The 23470-nt window shown below is 38.2% G+C and overlaps 2 protein-coding genes across 8 annotated transcripts in view; one reads left to right on the top strand and one right to left on the bottom strand.

The window, feature by feature from the left end:
- Positions 1-1838: 1838 nt before the first annotated feature.
- On the top strand, positions 1839-8908 carry RPS6 (ribosomal protein S6). Its single transcript, XM_045469365.1, has 6 exons — positions 1839-4710; positions 5244-5375; positions 5891-6101; positions 6301-6447; positions 8500-8657; positions 8771-8908. Exons 1-6 carry the CDS (start codon positions 4381-4383, stop codon positions 8864-8866), a joined length of 1074 nt encoding a protein of 357 aa, XP_045325321.1. The 5' UTR covers positions 1839-4380; the 3' UTR covers positions 8867-8908.
- Positions 8909-9143: 235 nt separating this feature from the next.
- The window catches only part of DENND4C (DENN domain containing 4C), a 124218-nt gene continuing 109891 nt past the window's right edge, over positions 9144-23470 (bottom strand). For all 7 annotated transcript variants that reach the window (XM_045469357.1, XM_045469358.1, XM_045469361.1 and 4 more), the window contains 5 exons: positions 22515-22760; positions 21312-21429; positions 14568-14718; positions 12690-12754; positions 9144-12482 (listed from right to left, as the gene is read on the bottom strand). In XM_045469357.1, the coding sequence (XP_045325313.1) occupies positions 12346-12482; positions 12690-12754; positions 14568-14718; positions 21312-21429; positions 22515-22760 (717 nt within the window). In that variant the 3' untranslated portion in view covers positions 9144-12345. The remainder of the gene's footprint in view (positions 12483-12689; positions 12755-14567; positions 14719-21311; positions 21430-22514; positions 22761-23470) is intronic.

Below are 23470 nucleotides of genomic sequence, written 5' to 3'. Positions count from 1 at the left end.
AGCAATGACAAATTTCAGGGCAAAGGTTAGTGTGAGCCATTTATGCATCAGGAAGGACAGAGGCACTAGACATTTATCAGTTCAAAGCTTTCAGCTGACTTGTAAGAGAAGCTTTTATAATTCCAGCTTTACTAATGAAGAAAAAAAGACCAAATACAAAATAGAGTTGGTGGGAATGCAAACTGGTGCAGCCACTCTGGAAAACAGTATGGAGGTTCCTCAAAAAATTAGAAATAGAACTACCCTACGACCCAACAATTGCACTACTAAGTATTTATCCACGGGATATAGGGGTGCTGTTTCGAAGGGGCACATGCACCCCCATGTTTATAGCAGCACTATGAACAATAGCCAAAGTACGTAAAGAGCCCAAATGTCCATCGATGGATGAATGGATAAAGAAGATGTGGTGTATATATATACAATGGAGTATTACTTGGCACTCAAAGAGCATGAAATCTTGCCATTTGCAACTATGTGGATGGTACTGGAGGGTATTATGCTAAGTGAAATTAGAGAAAGACAAATATGACTTCACTCATATGAGGACTTTAAGAGGCAAAACAGATGAACACAAGGGAAGGGAAATAAAAATAATATAAAAACAGGGAGGGGAAACAAAACAGAAAAGACTCATAAATACGGAGAACAAACAGGGTTATTGGAGGGGTTGTGGGAGGGGGGATGGGCTAAATGGGTAAGGGGCACTAAGGAATCTACTCCTGAAATCACTGTTGCACTATATGATAACTAATTTGGATGTAAATTAAAAAAAAATTAAATTAAAAGAATAGAGTTGGAATCCTGGCTACTGTTTCTACTCCTCAAAAGTTTTCAGGTGATTCTAAAACTGATACACAGGGTGCCTTTCAATGCTGCTATTTGACATTGTACTGGAAGGTCTTGCCAGAGCAATTAAGTATAAATGAATGGATAAATGAATAGCATTCAAACTGAAAAGAAGTCAACCTATCTCTATTCACAGATGACATGATCATATATATAGAAGATCCCAAAGAATTCACAAGAAAGCTAATAAACAAATTCAGCAGTTTTAGGAAATAAGATGAACCCACAAATATCAGTTGTGTTTCTATACACCAGCAATGAACAATCTGAAAAGGCAATTAAGAAAACATTCTAAAAGAATAAAATAACGTAGGATTAAAATGAATCAAGGAGGTAAAAGACTTGCAAGCTGAAAACCACAAAACATCACTGAAATAATTTAAAGAAGACCTAAATAAATGGAAAGACATTCTGTGTTCATGAACTGGAAGACTCCATGTTGTAAAGATGATAAAGTTGATCTATAGATTTAATGTAATCCCTATCAAAATTCCAAGGGCATATTTTGCATAAGTGGCATACAATTCATATGGAATTACAAGGATCCCAAAAAGCTAAGAGAATCTTGGAAAAGAAGAACTAAATCAAGGACTCACACTTTCTGATTTCTGAAACTTCCCACAAATCAAAACAGCATGGTACTAGCATAAGGATTGACATACTGACCAATGGAAAACAATTGAGAGTGCAGACTCATAGATCTATGGCCAACTGATTTTCAACAAGGGTGCCAAGATCATTCAATGAGGGAAAGAATAGTCTCATTAACAAATGCTGGTGGGCCAACTGGATATCTACATGCAAAAGAATAAAGTTGGACTCACTACCTCATGCAATATTAACAAATCAACTCAAAATGGATCAGTGGCCTAAATATAAGAACTCAAGCCATGCAATTCTTGAAAGAAAATATAGGGGTAGGGACGCCTACCTGGCACAGTCAGGGGAGTGTGGTGCTCTCGATCTCATGGTCGTGAGTTCAAGCCCCACGCTGGATGTAGAGATTAAATTTTAAAATTTTATTTAATAACATATAAGTGTAAATCATCATGACTTTGGATTTGGCAATCGATTTGTCTCAGATACAGCACCAAAAGCATGAATGTAAAGAAAAAAATGGACTTCATCAAAATTAAAAACTATTGTACATCAAAAGACATTAACAAGAAAGCGGAAAGACACTCTTGGCCTCATGTTAACTCACCACCACTACTTCAATGAAAACAATTAGAGCTAAGAAACATAATTGGAGGGACGCCTGGGTGGCTCAGTTGGTTTAGCATCCAACTTCAGCTCAGGTCATGATCTCATGGTTTGTGGGTTTGAGCCCCGCATCCGGCTCTGAACATTAAAAAAATTTATTCAAGTACCGCCCAATTATGTTTTTTTAGTTTTCTATTCTCCAAAGAAGATATACAAAAGGCCAACAGGTAAGTGAAAAGATGCTCAACATCATTACTCATTAGGAAAATGCACATCAAAACCACAATGAGGTATCACTTCACACCCACTAGGATGGCTATAATTAAAAAAAAAAAAAAAAAAAGAAAATAACAAAATAACAAGTGTTGCCTAGGATGTGGAGAAATTGGAACCCTCATAAATTGCTGGTGGAAATGTAAAATGGCTCAGCAGCTGTGAAACAGTTTGGCAGTTCTTGCAGGAATTAAACACAGAATTAACATATGACCCATTGATTCCACTTTTAGGTATGTAACCCAAAGATTTGAAAACGGGTACTCAAACATACCAGCACTACTCACAGGTTACAAGTTGGAAACAGCCCAAATGCCCATCAGTGGATGAATGAATGGATAAACAAATCTGTTGAGCATCCAACTTTTGATTTCGGCTCAGGTCATGATCCCAGTGTGATGGGATCAAGCCCTGCATCTGGGTCCACGCTGAGCGTGGAGCCTGCTTAAGATTCCCTCCCTCTCTCCCTCTCCCCCTTCCCCTCAGCCCCTCTCCCCACTCCAGTACACTCTCTCCTCTAAAATAAAAACAATGAAAAAAATAAAATTTTCAAAACTTAATAAAACGAATGAAGTATTGATAAATGCTACAACGTAGACGAATTTCAGAGACATTAGAAGCCAGACATATAATTCCATTTATATGAAATATACAGAAGACCTAAATCCATAGAGACAGAACACAATCATGGTTGCCCATGGCTGCTAGAGAAGGGGAATGGAGAGCAACTGTTGAATAAGTACAGGGTTTCCTCCTGGAACTAGATGGAAATAGTGGATGGGTAAAACTGTCAGTGTACTAAATGTCAATGAATTGTTTACTTAAAAATGATTAATTCTGTTACATCATTTTCACCTCATTACAGAAAAAATTACACGTTTTAAATGCATCATTTCACAAACCTTCTAGACATTAAAACTAAATGATCAAACAGGATTTGGTAGAACATTTCAACTTTGAATGTAAAACAGGCCTAAACTAAAATCTTTGCGATACTGAAGTGGAAGATGGGATGTAATAATCTTGGAAAGTAAATTATTGTTTACCTGAAATACAGGAGTTTTTATTTCTCGAAGAATAAATATGGAATAAATATGTAATAGGCAATAAACATTCCTTCCTTCAGGATACTGATTCCAAGTGTGGATTTCCGAGTTACACTACCTGGGTTCCCATGCTTGTCTTCCCAGGAATGTTCTGGAGCACTATCAAATGCACTGTATCTTTCTCCCATCTTTTATACTATTAAGAGTTGCATCACTGCAGATTCAAGATTTACTATAACACATTCACTTATTCTCCCTCTGCTGGCTGGTTCCATGCTACCACACTGCAATACGTTAATACATACAAGGGCTAGGGTTATAATTTAACAAATATTTACTGAGCACTTACATGTGCCATGCACTGGGCTGTGCCCTAAGTGTCCCACAGTGAAGTTAAGATAGGATCCCTGGCCTCATTTATCACCTAGTAGCGGACACAGACTTAATCATGATTAAGTATGAGAAAGAAAAACAGAGATAAAAAGAGGGGTACTATTTTAGGTAGGATGGTCAGGAAGGGTTTGTCTTGGGAATGACATCTAATCCGAAAGACCTGCATGGCATTAACGAATGGCAATAGAGGAATTTGTGGGAAGTTTGAGGCCAGAACAAGAGATGGGAAAGCATTTAACTGCAGTGGAAAGTAAATGGCACATTTCCAGCAAGGGAATGATAGAATTTGGCGTTGTAGATTCTAGAGGCAAGAGAGAACCAGGAAGACTATTCGGGACGCACCGATGGTGGCCTGGACTGAGGGTAACTGCGGTTAATGGCTTGCGCGAAAGGAAAGGTGTTATTCTGCGACAGAAAACGATGACTGCAGGGCGACTGGTTAGAGAACATGCACAAAAACAAACCACGGCTTTCGAGTCATCCTGCTGTGAACAGCCGGAACCAGGGCAGAGCAAGCTTCCGAACCAAAAGGAACTAAAAATCTTCGGACACTAAGGTACAGGAAAGGCCAAGAGAGTTGAACTTCGCTCCTGCCTTCCTTCTGTGGTAGCAGCAGATGCAGAGTGGCCAAGACGGAGGTGGGACCCCGCTCTGGCCCAGGAGGGTGAGCAGCGGACATGCTAACCTTCAGAAACAAAAAACAAAAAACCAAAAACGAACAAAAAAAAACGTCACGGCGAGAATGGCACAGATAGCTCGCGGAACTAACCCTTCTACACTAATTAAACCCGGCGCCGGAAGTGCCGCCCACCTATGCTCACTTCCGCTATCCCAGACGTCCTCTAACCTCGCGAGAACTAGAAGTGCCTATGAGACGTGGGCTAAGCGGAAGTCGGGCCTCTTTTTTCGTGGCGCTTCGGAGGCGGTAGGCAGCCTCGCCATGAAGGTAGGAAGCGGTGGAGGGTTTTGGACTAGGCTTGGGGTACGTGAATCGTGCCCCAGGACGCTGCATTACCGCAGTCCTAGCTCTCCAAAATCCTAGCTGTAGGCTGAGGAGAGTCTGAGGCGGGAGAAAGCTCTCCATTTTTGGGGCCACGGGTTCTTGGGAGAGCGGATGGCGAGCGATTACAGCTGGAGCCGCGCCGGCGGGGAGGGCCATGGTGGCGTCCTCACGCCCGGCAGGACAGATAATGACCCTGCTGCCTAGTTGCGGCCCGTAACTCGGGCTCCTTGCTCTGGTAGGCTACACGGCTACGGAGGGCCCTTCGCGTCGGGGTCATTCCGCGATGCTTGAGGAAAAATTAGCCCGGGTTTTAGGGGGGGTGCTTCCGCGTTATTCTATACACACGTTTTAGCTAGTAAAATATATTTCAGCATTTCTGCTCGTTGTCTGTTACATAAAAGGCTTGTGGCAATGGAATTACCTTTGTAAATTCATTGGTTCTCTAAAGCTCTCCCCCCCTCCCCCTTAATCCTTAGCTGAACATCTCTTTCCCAGCTACTGGCTGCCAGAAACTCATTGAAGTGGACGATGAACGCAAACTTCGTACCTTTTATGAGAAGCGAATGGCCACAGAAGTTGCTGCTGATGCTTTAGGGGAAGAATGGAAGGTAAAAGTTGACTATTAAATTGTTGAAGCTGTGTAAGAGGTAGTAAACGTAGTTGGTAATTGGTGTATGTAGTGCGGTTCAAACTCCGGGTTCTGTCTTCTGACCTTAGGCTGGTTCCTTGCAAGTGTACCTTTTTCGGGTAGCGTTATCACCTTGCAGGGTTTTGTAGGTCACATAGGGAAATACCTAAAGTTCTTGCCCTGCAAGCTGATAATCTCCAAAGAGTATCTTTAAAAAGTGCCAACAGGGTTGTTTCTGGTTCACTTGTTTGTTCTCTTGTGTTTTCTTCACATAATCTTTCCTTTCCTAGAACTTGTTAACATCTAGTACAAAAATATATAGGTTAGAAAGAGGGCTTGATTGATAGGAATTTGCTAATTGATCTTGGCAAACTGAAAAATAAAGAAAACTTCATAACCAAGTTTCAAATTGGTTTTAGCATACTTCTAGGATTTGGGGTATACTTCATAAGGGCCATAATCTTTTATTTTGCAACGTGTCATTGTATGTTACAGGGTTACGTGGTACGAATCAGTGGTGGCAATGACAAACAAGGCTTCCCCATGAAGCAGGGTGTCCTGACCCATGGCCGTGTCCGCCTACTGCTGAGTAAGGGGCATTCCTGCTACCGACCACGGAGGACTGGAGAAAGAAAGCGCAAATCTGTTCGGGGTTGCATCGTGGATGCCAATCTCAGTGTTCTCAACTTGGTCATTGTGAAAAAAGGTGAGGTTTCTTTGTGTTCTTGAGTTCAGTTTTTGTTGACATTGATTTAAAAGTTGATTACCCGAGTGTTTTTTATTTGCAGTGTCCACAGTTTGACCAGTGGACTTGTTTCTTTACCAATGCATAAAGAGTAATTAGGATTTTTGTTTGTAAGAAAGTTGTGGGATTAAAAAGGTCTTTGATCACTTTTTCCTTTCAGGGGAGAAGGATATTCCCGGACTCACTGATACTACTGTGCCTCGTCGCCTGGGGCCCAAGAGAGCTAGCAGAATCCGCAAGCTTTTCAATCTCTCAAAGGAAGATGATGTCCGCCAGTATGTTGTGAGAAAGCCCCTAAATAAAGAAGGTAGGGGAGGTTTTGCAATTTAGAGTTTACTCCATTTGTCTGTAGCATGTTGTGGGCATACTAGAAAGTAAGGTCTGCCCACTATGTATTTGCTTGGGGTTTAAGTTTTTTAGGAAAACTGGGGGAGAGGGTCAATATAGCCAGTTGGTATTAATCCTTGTCATATCTGATGATTCTCTAGAAGCATATTTGGAATTTTGCTTTGAGTCATTGATGTATAAGTTTATCTGAAGATGACTTCTATCAGATGTGTGAAGTTCATGGCTTTGGGGTTAGGAGTCAAAAAAAATTGAAAAATTCTGGGACTAGGATTGAACGTGCTCTCACATCCCCCCCCCCCATAATTTTGGTTTCTTTACATATTAGCGTTTCTATTGTTTGTTTATAGAAGAATTTATACTTATATCAACTGAAGTTGCTTTAACTTCTGCCCACCCCTCCCCCCTTTTTAAGTCAAAATTTTTTAATGTTTGTTGTTTTTGATAGAAAGCAAGTGCAAGCAGGCAAGGGGGAGAGAGAATCCCAAGCAGGTTCTGCACTGTCAGTGCAGAGTCCTACTTGGGGCGTGATCCCATGAACTGTTGAGACCATGCCCTGAGCTGAACTAAGAGTCTTGACACTTAACCAGCTGAGCCATCCACGCACCCCTGGCCCTTATTTTCTCAGTCTTAGCTGTGGGTGGCAATAGTAGGAATTGTGGCCATTAGAAGAAAAACAACTTTATTCAAAATACTAGGTCCAGGTGTTTGGGTTTTTGGAGCTTTTATATGTTAAGATGGTATATACTAGATACATAGTTTGTTAGGTAACATCCATTACCAGTGAGGTCTGTAGCACCTGTTTTCTGTAACATTAATGTCTGTAGTAAGGTATGTGTGTAGTAAAGTGTAGGAGTATTTTACATTACGTGGAATAAAGAGCATGTCAGTCCTGGTTGGGTTTTCCTGACAAATCTGGAAAAATGTGGCTCCTGGCATATAGTGAGTGCTTATGGGTCAGTCCAAAATATCTGAACGCCTGTGTGCCAGGTACTATTTTAAGTGTAGAGGATATAGTATAAAAGAACAAGTTGTTCTCCTGAAGTTCACAGTTAGAAAGAAAAGGCAGGTACGTGGCAGTTGCCCCATAACCACACCCCTGGAAATACTGCCAGTGTAGCCAGTGTTCTGGTTAACAGGCTTGTAATACAGGTTCTTAACATCTTTAAAATTAAGGGATTGTTTGACTTGTAGCAGCAGAACCTGAACAATTGAGCATTTCCTTTTAGAATATTTGCCTTAGCTATTTGTTAATTGCACTAGTTGTCCACAGACTCAAATGATTACATCTGAAAAGGCTTTTGCTCCAAAGCAGATTAGGATTTGGGATTCACAGACGACAAATGAAGATACTCTAAGCACAGTGTGTTGTCCATTCTAACGTACGTGGTTTCATTCCCCAGATTGGCAGGATCTGCCTTGGCAAATACTAGACTCAAGCACAAATGGGATTTCAAAGTGTGGTTAGGATATTGGTGCAGATAAGAGTTGTACTTAGTTTTCATAGATGAGTTAAACATACAGTTAATACGGTTTGAAAATAATGCTCCTGTGTCTTACAGTACAGATGTAGAATACCTTACAAAGACCATCTAACTGTGGAAGGGAAATCAAAATGGAGTAGGAAAAAGCTTGGGATAGGGCTTTCTCCAGGCAGAGTAACATGAATCTACATACATTCTTGAACTTGACATTCAAAGTACTAATGTGTAACAGGCTCTCTTAGGATTAAATGCACTACGCAGGAAAACCCTGGCATCTAGTAGACAAAGTCTGTTCACCTTGCAGAAGGACTTAATCAGCTACTTATATTTTGAGAATATTTAGCCCATCTTGTCTTTTTGTTTGACAGGGTAGTGTTTTAAATTATACAATAGTTCAGATTCAGCTTAAGGCCTCATACAGCTAAGTTTTCCTATGTATTACTGTTAGTAATGTTTTTAAAATGTAGATGTGGATTCTGATGAACAAGGGTATTCTTGAGAAGTGATGGAATTCTTGTCTGAATTTTCAGGTAAGAAACCTCGAACCAAAGCACCCAAGATACAGCGTCTTGTTACTCCACGTGTCCTCCAACACAAACGTCGGCGCATTGCTTTGAAGAAGCAGCGCACGAAGAAAAACAAGGAAGAGGCTGCAGAATACGCTAAGCTTTTGGCCAAGAGAATGAAGGTAAGAAAAAGTAGAAAAGTAGAAAAAGTAAGAAAAGTAGAAAAAGTCAGGCCTTACTTTGGATTTACATTTTTAACTCAGATAAGCTATAACTGCTTTTTTGTTTTGTTTAGGAGGCCAAAGAAAAGCGCCAGGAACAGATTGCCAAGAGACGGAGGCTGTCTTCTCTGAGAGCTTCTACCTCAAAGTCTGAGTCCAGTCAAAAATGAGATTGTTGTAAGAGGAACAAATAAATAAGATCAGACGTCAAACTACCTTTATTGATTTTCTTCATTCATAAGAAACAAATTCTGGTCACAGAAAAGGAAGTGTGCAGGAGATCCCTTCAAGTGGAGAGGCTGAGACCACACTGGGACAGGGGTAGAGATGGCCAGGACAGGGTTCTGGGGAGAATGGGTGGATAGCTCAGGAAAGGATTCTGAGCAGAATGTCCGCTGCTTTTTCAGTGAGTCATGGAACAACTTGGGGGAAATAAAGGACAGACTATTAATCTTTTGTATACTTTATTTTGAAGAATACAGTTTTAAAGATCTATACATAATACATGAAAAGTGCCCTTATGAAGATGGACATCTGTCATACGTAAGTAAAAAAAAAAAAAAAAAGATACCTTGTTAAAAGCATAGTTAACGGATACCATTTTAAAACAGTTCACAAAGCTTTTAAAACCAGTGCAAGTTGTATTAACAAAAAGCTTTTCACCTCTAGTGAATTGTTATATTCATCCTTTTTATGGTTTCAGTGTGCCTTTAAGAAACACTCCTTGCATCGATGAAAGATGCACAAAGAGAAAGGAGCATGCTTTTTCTAATGTAGCCTGTCTAGTTCCTGTAGTAATTGCAGTTAGAACCAACCTTTTACAGACTAGAAGGATCATTAAAAGGCACGTTAGGCTTTAAGGGTGAAGAACAGGAGTTCCTTATTTGCTGGATTATACATTTTTTTTTTAACCACAGGTGAGTAAAATTTTCAAACTGCTTTTAAACAGAGGAGCAGTGCTTCACAAAATGTGCAGTGATTCAGAAGTTTGGGGCCTGAGATTCTACATTACTTGCAAGTTTCAGGCTAATACCAGTAATGCCATCCCCTAGACTGGACCAGATAGAAGATTCTTAGGCAAAAGTGAGATCCCCATTGCTCTTCATACAGGGTACTAAAATGTTACATAAAAGGGGAAGTCTTGATTGGCAATTGATATTTTGTAAATTGAAGTCAAACTAAAAAGGCAGAAAAGGAAAATGAAGCATTTTAAAATGACCCAAACCAAAAAGGAGTAACACTGCAGTCTTGGGGGGGGGGGGGGTGTCACATAAAGGCCAGAAGTCAAGTCTGGTATACAGCCCAGAGTTTGTATTAACCAGTACTTGGTTGATTCCAATGTGTGAAACATGAGAACCATCACCCTGCTTTCTCATATTAAGGAGTACAGTCACTAAAGTGGACAGATAATACTTGGGTTAGACTAGTTTATTAATCCCAGCAGATTTAAGATTGAGAACTACTTTTTAAAAGAGGATGTTGGAGAATATTTCAACATTAAGAATGTTGTATCCTGCATTTCTAGTTTGCACCAAAAATGAAAAGAGCAACAATTGAATATCCCAATATTAAGAGACTTTGAACACAGTTAACCCTAACAAAGCGGGTTGCTATAATTAACCTACAAAATGCAGCTAAAGTTGTATCAGACTGTCCACTCCATATGTTAAAGGTTTAGCATTTAGGTAATGTTAAAAAGCAATCTGCACTAATTTGAAAGATTATTTGCAGAAGTTCTCAGGCTTTTACGTTTTATACATTGCTACAACTCATTGTAAACATCTCTAAATCTATGGATAATAATTGTATATCTGGTTTTTTGGTTTTCCTTTGCAGTTTGTAGTGGTCCACTTTCTATGGTAGGTGCTAGAAAAGGCCTTTATGTGCTTTTAGTAAATTGATCCCTATTTCTTGACAGCAGCAGGCTAAGGTTTCCAATGTAAAATGGATGAGTCATTTAGAATGTTACAGAAAGTTACTAGAAAATGCATACTTTGGTACAAATATGGCCAAATCTTAAATGTATAAGGAGATGTTCATTACACTTCTTAGTAGGAAGTGCTTTTGGGGTAATTTAGTTCAAGTTAAGGCTTAAACAGTACTGGAATTCTAAAAGTCAAAAGGGTTAGAATTGTCCACATTTCAGGAGCTTTGAAGATGTGACAGAACAGCACAGCAAGCTTAAGAATTTTACATTTTATTCAACCTGGGGTTTTTATTTGCAAGGTAATTCCAAACTTGATGGGGCAGTGTTAAATTGCAAAAATATATACTCTGAGACAGTGCAAACGATCCACTTTAAGGTAATGAGAGTTGTGCATAATTTCTGACAAGTTCTTCCACTTAGCACTTTCACAATAAATTGAAATGAAATCTGCATAGGTCAGATTAACCCTGAAATGTTGGAAGACTGGTACAGTAACAAGTTCTTAAAGATTACACCAGGTGGGAGATTTGTAATGGAAATAATTTTTTAATCAGTTGATCTAGTCATCCGCATAATTACTATAAAAGCACACATATCAACCATTGGCTTTTTAAACCATGCAGAGTTAAGGCAAACATTACTATTCCTAAGGGACATTTTTAATGAAAGGCATGATAAATGTCAGGCATGTGAGGTCATGATTTTCTTGAACCTACTGGCAACAAGCCTAATAAGCTTTAATGTTTTAAGACTTACTGATCGATCCTAAAAAAACAGTATTTACAAATGCACAAAAAATAAGCATAGAAATCTATTATACAAGAATAAAATTTCTGTGTGCAGTGCAAGTTTATCCCACAGGTTTTTAAAAGTGACCAATAGCAACAATTCATGTACCTGAACAATTTCAGGTCCAAAGAATAAAGAGGAGCATTTTAAACCTATTCCAATTTTGTAAATTATGAGGCTAATTTAATTTCATTTAAACTACATGATTGGCTCATTTATTCCAATCTTAAAGCTGTTGCAAATTAATGGTATTGGGAAGAGGATGAAAAGTAATGTGGGTATTCAAGATAATCCATTAAGGAAGAAAATACATAATATGGATGAAGAAATAGAGGCAAGACGGTTGTCATCAGACTTTAAGGTAATTTTGATTAATGACTACAGAGGAGTTTAGTAGTAGTCATTTAATAGCTGCAGACCCCTTTCAGAGAACTGTATTGCAACATGCAGTCTAAGAATTTTAATAAATATAATATGGCTGTACATACAAATACCTACACAGCCACACATATACACACATACACAAATAGTTGCTCTTATAATTGAGATTTCATTTGTTTGGGGGTTAGGCAAGTTTACATTAAACTACTATTCCCCAAACCCAATAGCTTCAAATATAAACAAAATGCCAAGAATTAATATTTCTCATCAACCTACATACACTGAGAAATCCAAAAAACAGTTTTCAAGCGGAGGCAGATAAAACCATTCAGAAGTTGCAAACCTTCAGACATGAACCCTGGGACATTTTAATGGCATTTTTATGTTGCAAGAGGATTCAGTATAAGCTACATTTCATTATATACTGTCCCAAGAGTTAACTTCATTTCACTTTCATCAATCGTTAGCATTTGGAACAAACCTTACATGTTTGCCAACTGAATCTATTTACCCTCAAGCTTTGTGCATCAAAAAATCTAGTGAACCTCTTACTTAAATGAGAGGCGCTCCAAAACACTTCCTACACCATTCCACACTGATACTTGGTGGAGCATCAATTTTCTGTAACTTCTCAAGAATCTCTGAAGACAAATTATTGTATGCAAGTCCATATTCATTGTCGAAAGCCTCTGAAAGACATTTTCAAAAATGGGGTTGTAATTTGTGAAACAAAAGCCATAAATAGGAAAATGGTAGTCAAGTAAATATATAAACTGCATATTTAAAAGCAGAAATCTTTTCAAAACTAAGAGGAGTATTTACCCATACCAATTGCAATTGTGTAAATTACTTCAGAAAATGAAAAAACCTGCTTTAGTAATCATTAACCAACTTACCAATATCAATATTCTCTCTTCCAAGAGACACTAATGATAAGAAGAGGATTTCTCGGTATAAACTCCTATAAAACAAGTATTTTTAAAGTTAATGGGCAAAGAACATAAAAACACATGGCGGTTTTTTAAAATGGTGAGCAATGATTAAGCTCTATAGTTAACAGCAATGTATCCACTGGTTTTGATATCTCTCCACAGTTATGTCACCTTTTGCAATACTGAATTTCTATTTCAAATTAAAAAGTTATGGGCATAAGGCTTCACACCAAAAACTTTTAAATGGCTTACCTTCATTATTAACATTTTAACAATACACAGTTTCACCCTTGAACAATATGGGTTTGAGTTCTATGGGTCCACCTACACTTTTTTTTAATGTTTATTTTTGAGGGAGGGGTGGGGGGGAGACAGAATCCAAACAAAGCAGGCTCCAGGCTCTGAGCTGTCAGCACAGAGCTGGATATGGGGCTCAAACTTGTGAACTGTGACATCACAACCTGAGCTGAAGTCAGATACTTAACAGACTGAGCCACTCAGGCACCCCCACACTGTTTTTGTTTTGCTTTTCAATACAGCAGAGTCCTATAAAGGTATTTTCCTTATAATTTTTTAGTAACATTTTCTTTAGTAACTTTATTGTAGAAACACAGTATATAATACAACATACAAAATGTGTTAACTGTTTATGCTATAGGTAAGGCGTCTGGTCAAGAGTAGGCTATTAAGTTTTGGGGTAGTCCAAAATTATACACAGATTATCAATTCCATGGTGGGGGGGTCAAGGGGTCAATTTAACTCTACTTTCCAATTAAAATTTGCAAAAGCAGGGTCTTCTCTCATCTTTTGCCACTTGACAAAGTAATGTTAATTTTTAAGTAAGTTCGGGGTCCAAGACCCTTGGACACAGTGTGAAAGGTGGTGTGGTCTCTACTATTTAATCTACCAATAAAGGATGAACCAGATTTATTTGGTCTGTGAACATAATACTGTCAAAAGCCAAACCTTAAAAATGAAGGAAAGCTTAAGAAATGAAGTGATTCCTGAATATTTTAACATAGAAAAAAATTGCAGAGTAATGTTGACTCTGATAAAGCTTCATCATATAGCTTTGTTTAAAAGGTTCAGAAGCCATAACCTGTCATTTCTAATTTTCCTTCCTTGCCCTTAAACTACAGATGCTTGAAACTAGCTGCTCTTTAGACTGTGAAGGTCATCTCTATCTCAACTGTTTAGATTACAAAAGGACCCATCATTTTCATAATCAATTCATGCTCTATCACTTCTGAAGTTATCTTCAAAGATGCCACAACCAAAGAAACTTGTAGAGTACCTGGAAACTGTTAATGATTGGTAGAATTTATGATGCCACTTTCCTGAAGTTTCCACTGCAAAATTTACTTACGTAGAGGCTGGAGTGAGTACTGATCTAAGCATGTTAGCAGAAGCAGGAAAGCTTCTTATCCTTTGTAATTCACTGTTTCCATTACATTCCTAAATTGTTTCTATTCCTAAATAGGTTTTTTTTTTTTTTTTTTTAACTATCCCACAAGAAAATAAAATATAAGATGTGCAGGTTGACAGGGCCTGAACAAGCAGTACACATGTATAATAACATCACTGTTAACAAATTCATCAAAGCTTTCCAGTGAATAACAGCAGTGGTTCCCAAAGACGCAGTACAGTTTAGACATTCATGAATCACCTCCTAAAATTTAATATATTCCTCTACACCAGAACTTTTGTTAGGTTTGCTCAGGTATGAAAGGAAACTCTGGGTAGCACTTTTCAAAACAGGTATGCTTCTTTTACAATTATAGATATTTTTTAAATAATACTTAAACATGAAATTGAGTGGCAAGAAGCAAAAATGATTATTACCTTTGTCTTTTCATGTCTGGCTTTATTAGCTGTGAAAGTAGGTTGATGGGTTTCAGAACATCATTATGTTGAATACTCTGCCTGATGGTTTCTACTAAAGTGCTTGTTGCTTCTTGTTCCTCTGACAGGAGAGACAATTTCTTTTCAGAATCTAATAAGAAGAACACAGGAAGTAAGAATAATTACTTTTAAAAGACTTTTTTCCAGAACTGTAGCATTTTCTAGTTTTCTATTCAACACCACCTCCCCCTTAAGAGTAAACTTCTGTGTCAATGTGACCAGCTACAAAATGTTTTTCCTGCTTTCTTCAGATAGGAAAGGCTTGTCCCTTTGCCTGTTCTCTGAACACAGGGGTTCCTGCTTCAGGCTGGGATGTGATAGTTTGTACTCCAGCAGCAATCTTATAACCATAGAGCAACCTTAACTGATGGAAACGCAAGACACAAGTAAGACACAACACAAGGAGCCTGGGTCCCTGATGACAGAGGAGTTGCCTATCAGTCCAGGAGTGTCCACTTCATAACTTCTCTATGGGAGAGAATAATCTTTACCTGTTTAAACTTCTGTTATTTGCCATTAAATATAGCCGAGTATAATCCTAATTGATACAAAGGCAATTCTAGAATTATTAACAACAAACATACAGATTTCATAGATTATAAAAGTGCTTCAGTATTGTACTGGAATTGAATCATGCTGACATTCAAAGTATACAAAATCAATGAAGTGTGCTTGGCCCAGAATAAAAGGAAAACTAATACTGCAGGTAATTCCAGCAGCCGTACAATTTTATTTATACCCATGTGAGTTGAGATGGGAATATGTATCCAGTAGCTCCCTAGTCAGTCTCATTGAGAATCCATCATAAAACCAGCTGTTGTATTTTTCATACAACACAGCCCCTTAGTAAAGGTAACTAGTAGTACTTCATTTGTGTTCAAACAAAGAAACAGCAAAGCTCTCTATTACAAGGGGAAATACTGGCTCTTACGGGCTTTGATTCTAGCTCTTCTACCTGCCACATGATGACCTTTGAATATATTTGATTTTTATGCTATGCTGTGATTTTAGAACCTAACCCAAATATAATCTGCAACTTCACTGTTTCTCATTTAGTTTAATTAACACTTCGAGATATAATTCCCAAACCATTCAATACACCCATTTAAAGTGTACAATTCAGTGGTTCTCAGTATATTAAGCTGTACAATCATCATATTATCACCCCCAAAGAAATCTCCTATTAGCAGTCCCTCCTCTATCTCCCAAACCCCTCAGCCCTAAAAACAATACTTTTATTTTTAAATAATATTCCACTGTATGGATATGCCATATTTTATCCATTTATCAGTGGATGGACATTTAGGTGGTTTCCATTATTTGGCTATTAAGAAAATGCTAAGCACAGTGCACAAATTTTTATACATAGGTATGTTTTCATTTCTTGGTATATACTCAAGAGTGCAACTGCTGTGTCTTATGAATACTCTACTATTTTGAGGACCTGCGAAACTGTTTTCCAAAGTAGCTCCACTATTCTTTATTCCACTCAGCAGTGTATGAGGGTTCCAATTTCTCTATATCCTCACCAACACCAACACTTGTTAGTGTCTGATCCTTTAGATTATGGCCTACCTACTGAGTGGGAAGTGTCTCTCTTTGTGGTTTTGGTTTGCATGTCCTTGAGGTCTAATGATATCGAACATCTTTTCATTTGCTTTTGGCCATTTGTATAACATCTCTGAAGAACTGCCTATTCAGATCCTACTATGGTCTGAATGTGTCTCCCCAAAATTCTTATGTTGAAAGACCTCATATCAAATGTAATGGCATTAGGAGGTGAGGCCTTTGGGAGGCAATTAGGTCATGAGGGCAGAGTCCTCATGACTGGATTAGTGCCTATAAAATTTAGGAGGGGGGGTGGTACCAGAGTTCCCTCATATGAAAGGATCTAATGAGAAATCTGCAACCTGGAAGAGGGCCCTGAACTGACTGTGTTGGCACCCTGATCTTGGACCCACAGAACTGTGAGAAATACATTTCTACTGTTTATAAGCCACCCAGTCTTTGGTATTTTGTTACAGTAGCCAGAATGGACTAAGATCCTTTGCCCAGTTTTAAAGTGGGTTGTTTTTTGTTTTTTGTTTTTTTTTCAACGTTTATTTATTTTTGGGACAGAGAGAGACAGAGCATGAACGGGGGAGGGGCAGAGAGAGAGGGAGACACAGAATCGGAAACAGGCTCCAGGCTCTGAGCCATCAGCCCAGAGCCCGACGCGGGGCTCGAACTCACGGACCGTGAGATCGTGACCTGGCTGAAGCCGGACGCTTAACCAACTGCGCCACCCAGGCGCCCCTAAAGTGGGTTGTTTTTTTATTGTTGAGTTGTAAGAGTTCTTTGTATGTTTTGACTTTAAATCCTTTTTAAGATGTATTATTTGTACATATCTTTCCCCTAGTCCATGGGTTGACATTTTTGATGGTTTATTTTTCAGCACAGAAGTTTTTGATTTTAATTGTCTACTTAATCTACTTTTCCTTTTCTCACTTGTGCTTTTGGTGGTGGTATATCTAAAAAGGCCTGTGTTCTACAAGGTCATGAATATTTACTCCTATTCTAAGACTTCTACAGTTTTAGCTCTTACATTTAGATCTATAATCCATTTTGAGTTCATTTTTATGTATAATTTGAGGAAGTGATCCATCTTTGCCTTTTTTTTTTTTGTTTTGCATGTTGCTCCAGTGGTCCCAGCACCACTTGTTGGAAAGACTATTCTTTAGGTCTTAGACTATTCTTTAGGTCTGTTTTAGCCTATTGTTGGATTGATCCCTTTATCATTATATAATGCCTTTCTTTGTCTCTTTCCACACTCTTTTGTTTTAATGTCTATTTTCTGTCTGATAGAAGTAAAAGGCGAAAGATTTATACAATCTGAAGAGAAACCAGAGTATTATTTTTTTGTCTAACATAAGTATTGCTACCCTATTTGCTTTTGTTTTGTTTGTTTCCATTTGCACACATATCTTTTTCCAGCCCTTCACTTTCATTCTCTGTTTATCTTTAGGTCTAAAATGAGTCTCTTTTTTTTTTTTTTTTTTTAATTTTTTTTTTTTTTCAACGTTTATTCATTTTTGGGACAGAGATAGACAGAGCATGAACGGGGGAGGGGCAGAGAGAGAGGGAGACACAGAATCGGAAACAGGCTTCAGGCTCTGAGCCATCAGCCCAGAGCCTGATGCGGGGCTCGAACTCACGGACCGCAAGATCGTGACCTGGCTGAAGTCGGACGCCTAACCGACTGCGACACCCAGGCCCCCTAAAATGAGTCTCTTGTAGGCAGCAGGGAGATGGGTCTCTCTCTCTTTTTTTTTTTTTTTTTTTATCCATTCTGTCATCCTCTCCTTTTGGTTAGGGCGTTTAGTCCATTTACATTTAAAGTCATTATTGACAGGTATGTACTTACTGCCCTTTTAATTGTTTTCTGGTTGTTTTCATAGTTCTCTATTCCTTTCTTCTTTTCTGGCTCTCTTCCTTGTGGTTTGAGAGTTTTCTTTAGTTTTTATGCTTAGATTCCTTTCTCTTTTTTTTTTTTTTTTTTTGTATTATAGGTGTTTGATTTGTGACTACCATGGGGTACATGGAGAGTGTTAATATTGGCTCCCCCAAGTGTCCAGCTATCTAGGCTAGGGGAGGAGAAGAAAAACAGTGCCTGCCAGCACTTTTGTTCCCAGAGAAGTCTGCAGATCTCTGCCCCTTTGGTACATGTCCTAAAATTAGTCAACAAATCTCCTTCACATATACCCCAGGCACTTTTCAAACTGCTGCTGCTTTGCTGTGTCCCCAGCAAGTTACTTAGCATGCTGGCTCTTTAAAGGTGGGGACTCAGCTTCCTATCATCCTCTGGCTCTCCTGGAGTTAAGTGCTGCTGATGTTCAACGCCAGAAGTTATGGGGACTTTGCTTCTCAGTGCAGGTACCTAGTATGGGGTCCGATCCCCTCCTTCCTCCCCCATGCTTATGATGCTCCTCCCACTTGTAGTTAGTTGTACTGGAAGTATGGTTCCCGACTGCCCTGCTGCCCCTTTTTGATATGGACTTCTCTCTATAACTAGCTTTGGAAGATCTGTTTCACCAGTCTCCAGGTCATTTTCAGTTAGTTCAACAGATGTAGCTGTTGCTTCAATTTGTCTGTGGGACAAAGTAAACTCAAGATCCGTCTACTCAACCATCTTCCCTCCTTTTTCTTTAATAATTTTCACCAATTATGGTTGTTTTGCTAGGAAGCGGGTCTCTGAAAATCCTCTTCCAGAAGTCATCGAGCAGTCGTACCATTCTAAAAGTCATCACCCACTTAATTGTTCTCTTTTAATGTCATTTACATGCCAATTCTTCATTTAAAGCAGCCAATCAAGGCATTCTTGAGAAATAAGGCCATTCTTGAAAATGCTAAATTTTATTCTCATCATAAATTATAGAATATTTTGAAACACTTGTGCATTTCAAGAGAGGTGGGAAATAACTAAAGAAATAGCAACGCTATCGTTTTCTAACATGAAATTTCAAGGCTACTTGGCTGTTTAAAAAAAACATAAAAATATCTGAACTGAAACCACAACAACAAAAATGACAAAAACAGCTTATAATGTACTTAACTATAATTTTATGACTAGCATTTTCAAGGGAAACAATCCAAATAGCAAAATATTAATAGAGTTTTTGAAAAGGACAATCTAATAAAAGATTAAAAGTGAACTGTTCCCTTTCTCTTGCAAGGAGCCACTGTTAGTAGTTTTAGACCTTTTTATTTGCATATATTCAAAACACAGATATATATTTTGGGGTTGATTTTTCCAAAGAAAAAAAAGAAAGATCATATACTGTTCTGAAACCTGCCCTTTTTCACTCAATATATGATGGGCATCCATCCTTTCAGACACCTGTATGCAAATGACCCTTATACTTTTTCTTGGCTGCCAACATTTCATAGTATGGATTTATCTCAATTCTCCTGTTAGGTATTTATGTGAAGTTTTTAAAACAAATTATCATACAGTAAGCATCACTGTACAGAAAGCTTTGCATATGCTTTCTATAGAACAGAGCTGTCTTACTGTGATTGCTGAGTTTAAGGATATCCACATATTAAATATGGATAATATAGTCCACATTGTTCTCCAGAAGTATATCATTTGCACTTCTAACAGTGTATCAAAGTGTTCTTTTCCTTCATATCCTCAAAAAGACTGGATTTTAATTATTACGATCTTTTGCCATCCTGATGTAACTAAGTTTGTATTTTTCCTTTTTTAACAAAAGAACTTGATATTTCATTAAAGAGATTGAGCATTTTTTCATATTTGTGTTAGGAACTGAATTATATCTCCTCAAAATTCATATGTTTGAAGCTCTAACCCCCAATGTGGCTATATTTGAAGGTAGGGTCTTTAAAGAGGTAATTAAGGTTAAATGAGGTCATAGAGTGGGAACCTAATCCAACATAACTGGTGTCCTCATAAGAAGAGAAAAAGACACCAGAGGGATGCACATGTACACAGAGAAAAGGCCAACTGCAAGCCAAGGAGGGAGGCCCTGGGAGAAACCAACCTTGCTCACACCAGTTCCAGACTGTGAGGAATGAATTTCTGTTGCTGAAGCCACCCAGTCTGTGGTATTGTTACAGTAGCCCTGGCAAACTAATATAAACTATGCAACGTTTCTTCCATGAACTGCCTACTGATGTCATTTGTTCATTCATCTCCTGGGTTGTGTCGTCTTATTGACTTAAAGGACTATGGAACAGTGAATGATACAACTTTTTAAATGCTCTGTAAAAATATGTTCTAAATACAAAAGACTGAAAATGAAACCAGAATCTTTGAGGTTAGTATCCATGTAATTAAAATTATGATCTTATACCAACACATCCAAATTACTCTTAAACTATATAGAATTTACTCTCCAGGGCACCTTGGTGGCTCAGTAGGTTAAGGATTCAACTCTTGATTTCAGCTCAGGTTATGATCTCACAGTTTGTGAGTTTGAGCCTGGTGTCAGGCTCCGCGCTCACAGTGCAGAACCTGCTTGGGATTCTCTCTCTCCCTCTCTCTCTGCCTCTCCCCTACTCACACATGCACTTGCTCATTCACTCTCTCAAAATAAATTAAAAAAAAAAAAAAAGAATTTACTCTCCAAATACCTAACCAACTGGCATTTGACAGAAAAATCACAAAACACTCTTCAACTCCCTGATGCAGTTAAATGGGTCAGTACAAGAGCAAATCAATTTGATCTAAAGTGGCAAGATTTTTGAAAGAAATAATAAAAACATATGAAAAATTTTAAAGTAAAGCAGAATAATTTGTTTCTCTCATCTCAATTTTTTACCTCAGTAGTCTATTCTTCTTTATTATTTTTAAAATTTTTTAATGTTTATTTTTATTTTTGACAGGGACACCGCATGAATGGGAGAGAGGGAGACACAGAATCTGAAGCAGGCTCCAGGCTTTGAGCTGTCAGTACAGAGCCTAACGTGGGGCTCAAACTCATGGACTGCAAGATCATGACCTGAGCTGAAGTCGGACGCTTAAACGACTGATCCACCCAGGCACCCATTATTCTTCGTTATTGTTAAATAGTATTTTACTGTATGGATTGTACCACAATTTGTTTATTTATTCACCTATGAAAAGATATATGGGTTATTTCCAGTTTGAGTCTTTTATGTCTTTAATTCTAATTTACTTACTAAAATTCCTCCATGAGACATACAAAGGTTCTCCTGGTTCCTGATGAAGGTTGATATTATCCCATAATAGCTGAATATACACAAGTTTGCTATCCTGGGACAGAGATGACAGAGGAAGCTAAAAGAGATCAATAGAAAGTATTAGTACCCTAAGCATAATAATTACCAGTGGATCTAGCAAAGCTTGGTTATATAAAATAAAAGCGTTCTTTTGAAACTGTGGACCTAAAATTCTAAGCAAAAAATTTTGATTTTTATTTGTATTGATACATATTCCTACTTTCTGAGGTGCAGATTTTTCATTCCTACTTCCACAGATTGCAAAGACAACTTGGTAATTGGCACAGTGGCCACATGAAAGATTAGTCACCATTAGAACAAATTTTAAGGTAGAGAAAGTACAATAGTTTCTACTATCTTGTGCTGTTACTTAAAATGAGTCAAAATAAGAGTGTAATACTTTAAGAAAATATTTTCTTGTGCCCCTGGTGTGTGTTGGGGTGTCTCTAATCAATATTATAAATGAAGGAACTCTAGGAGCCCACTATCTCCAATGGAATCGGGCACCCCAGCCCAAGTACAGTAAGGGCTTTAAAGTCAGACAGCCAGACTGTGGTCTTGGCTCCCCGTCACGTAGCAGGTGTGTGACCCTGTGGAAATTACTTAACTTCTCCAACTTTTAATTATATCATCTGAAAAACACGCATAAGAGGAGTCCTTTAAAATAAAGTTGTTGTGAGAAGGTCAACTGGTGATATGATAGTTCAGAATAAAAGCTACCTTTTCTAGCCACCCTTGCAAACTAGGTATGACCGTATAACTAAGTTTAGGCCAAACAGATACATAGAGAAATGTTATGTACAACTCCAGGAACCATGCCTACAGAAAGAAGACACATTCTTCTCCATTCATTTTTATCCTTACTGCTGGCTGGAATATGGACATGATGGCTAGAAATAGAGAGGCCATCCGGGACCAGGTATAGAACTTGGAAATGGAGGTTATACACAGCTGACCAAAAAGACAGAAGGATCTCAGGTCCCTAAGACTACATCATCCCAGGACCACCTTCCCAAACTTTGACGTGAGAGAGAAATAACGTACATCTCGTTAAGGCACTGTTGTTGTACACTTGTTACTCTGAAGTTAAGCCTCATTCTAACCAACACCAACGTAGTACAAGTATAGAAGTTGGTACCCTACCTGTACACCTCCATTACAATGTTCAGATGTGAGGATAAGTCCTGGCAAGTTACTAGGAAGGTCCAAACGTCTGAAATACCAAACGAGGTTCCAGAAAATGATTGGATGTTTATTGATGAAAGAGGATGTGTGAATCACTTGATCACCTTCATTTTCTAGCAAAGATTCAAGTTCTTTACGAAGCACTAGAGGACTCAAGTAGGGCACAGAAACAGGGGGAGGATTGGGTCTTTTTCCTAAAGGATCCTTTAAAAAATAAAAATACAGAAAGAAGTGAATATTATCTATTCTGTGTATGTTTAAGAGTACTTCTCAAGGAGATTATGCTCTATCCTTTCAAAATCAGTTACTTCAGAACCATTGCTACATGCAGTATATGCTAATGAAAACCTAAAAAAAGAAAAGAAAGTACTTAATCATAAATGCCCTTACGTTAAATGATTACAGAAGAAAATAATCCAGAGACAGACCCTAAACATACAGAGTTTCTCTATCAGATTGATTTTTTTTCCTTTTCAACTTTTACAAAAAAAAATACTACATTTCAGGGATGCCTGGGTGGCTCAGTCGGTTAAGCATCCGATTCTTGATTTCAGTTCAGGTCATGGTTTTCATGGTTGTGAGACTGAGCTCTGCATCAGGCTCTGTGTTGAGCATGGAGCCTGCTTGGGATTCTCTCTTTCCCTCTGCTGCTCTCCTGCTAGTGTGTGTTCTTGCACACACATGCTCTCTCTCAAAAACAAAACAGAAAGAAATACTACATTTCATATATTTATGATTATTCCAAAAAAAAAAAAAGTTGACTCTATCTTCTTCCTACAATCTAAATAGATGGGGCAATTTTTGCGTTAATATTATTTGATGACTCCTTTTAGAATTATATCTAATGTGCTTTCACATTTGATTGCAACAGCTAAAGAGCAGTCTTACAAACAAAGGAAAATGATGCCAATTCA

The sequence above is a fragment of the Leopardus geoffroyi genome, chromosome D4 (assembly GCF_018350155.1).
Source record: "Leopardus geoffroyi isolate Oge1 chromosome D4, O.geoffroyi_Oge1_pat1.0, whole genome shotgun sequence".
Taxonomy (NCBI): Eukaryota; Metazoa; Chordata; class Mammalia; order Carnivora; family Felidae; genus Leopardus; species Leopardus geoffroyi.
Note: the sequence above shows the minus strand (reverse complement) of the source record. Positions and strands in the feature narration are given on the sequence as shown.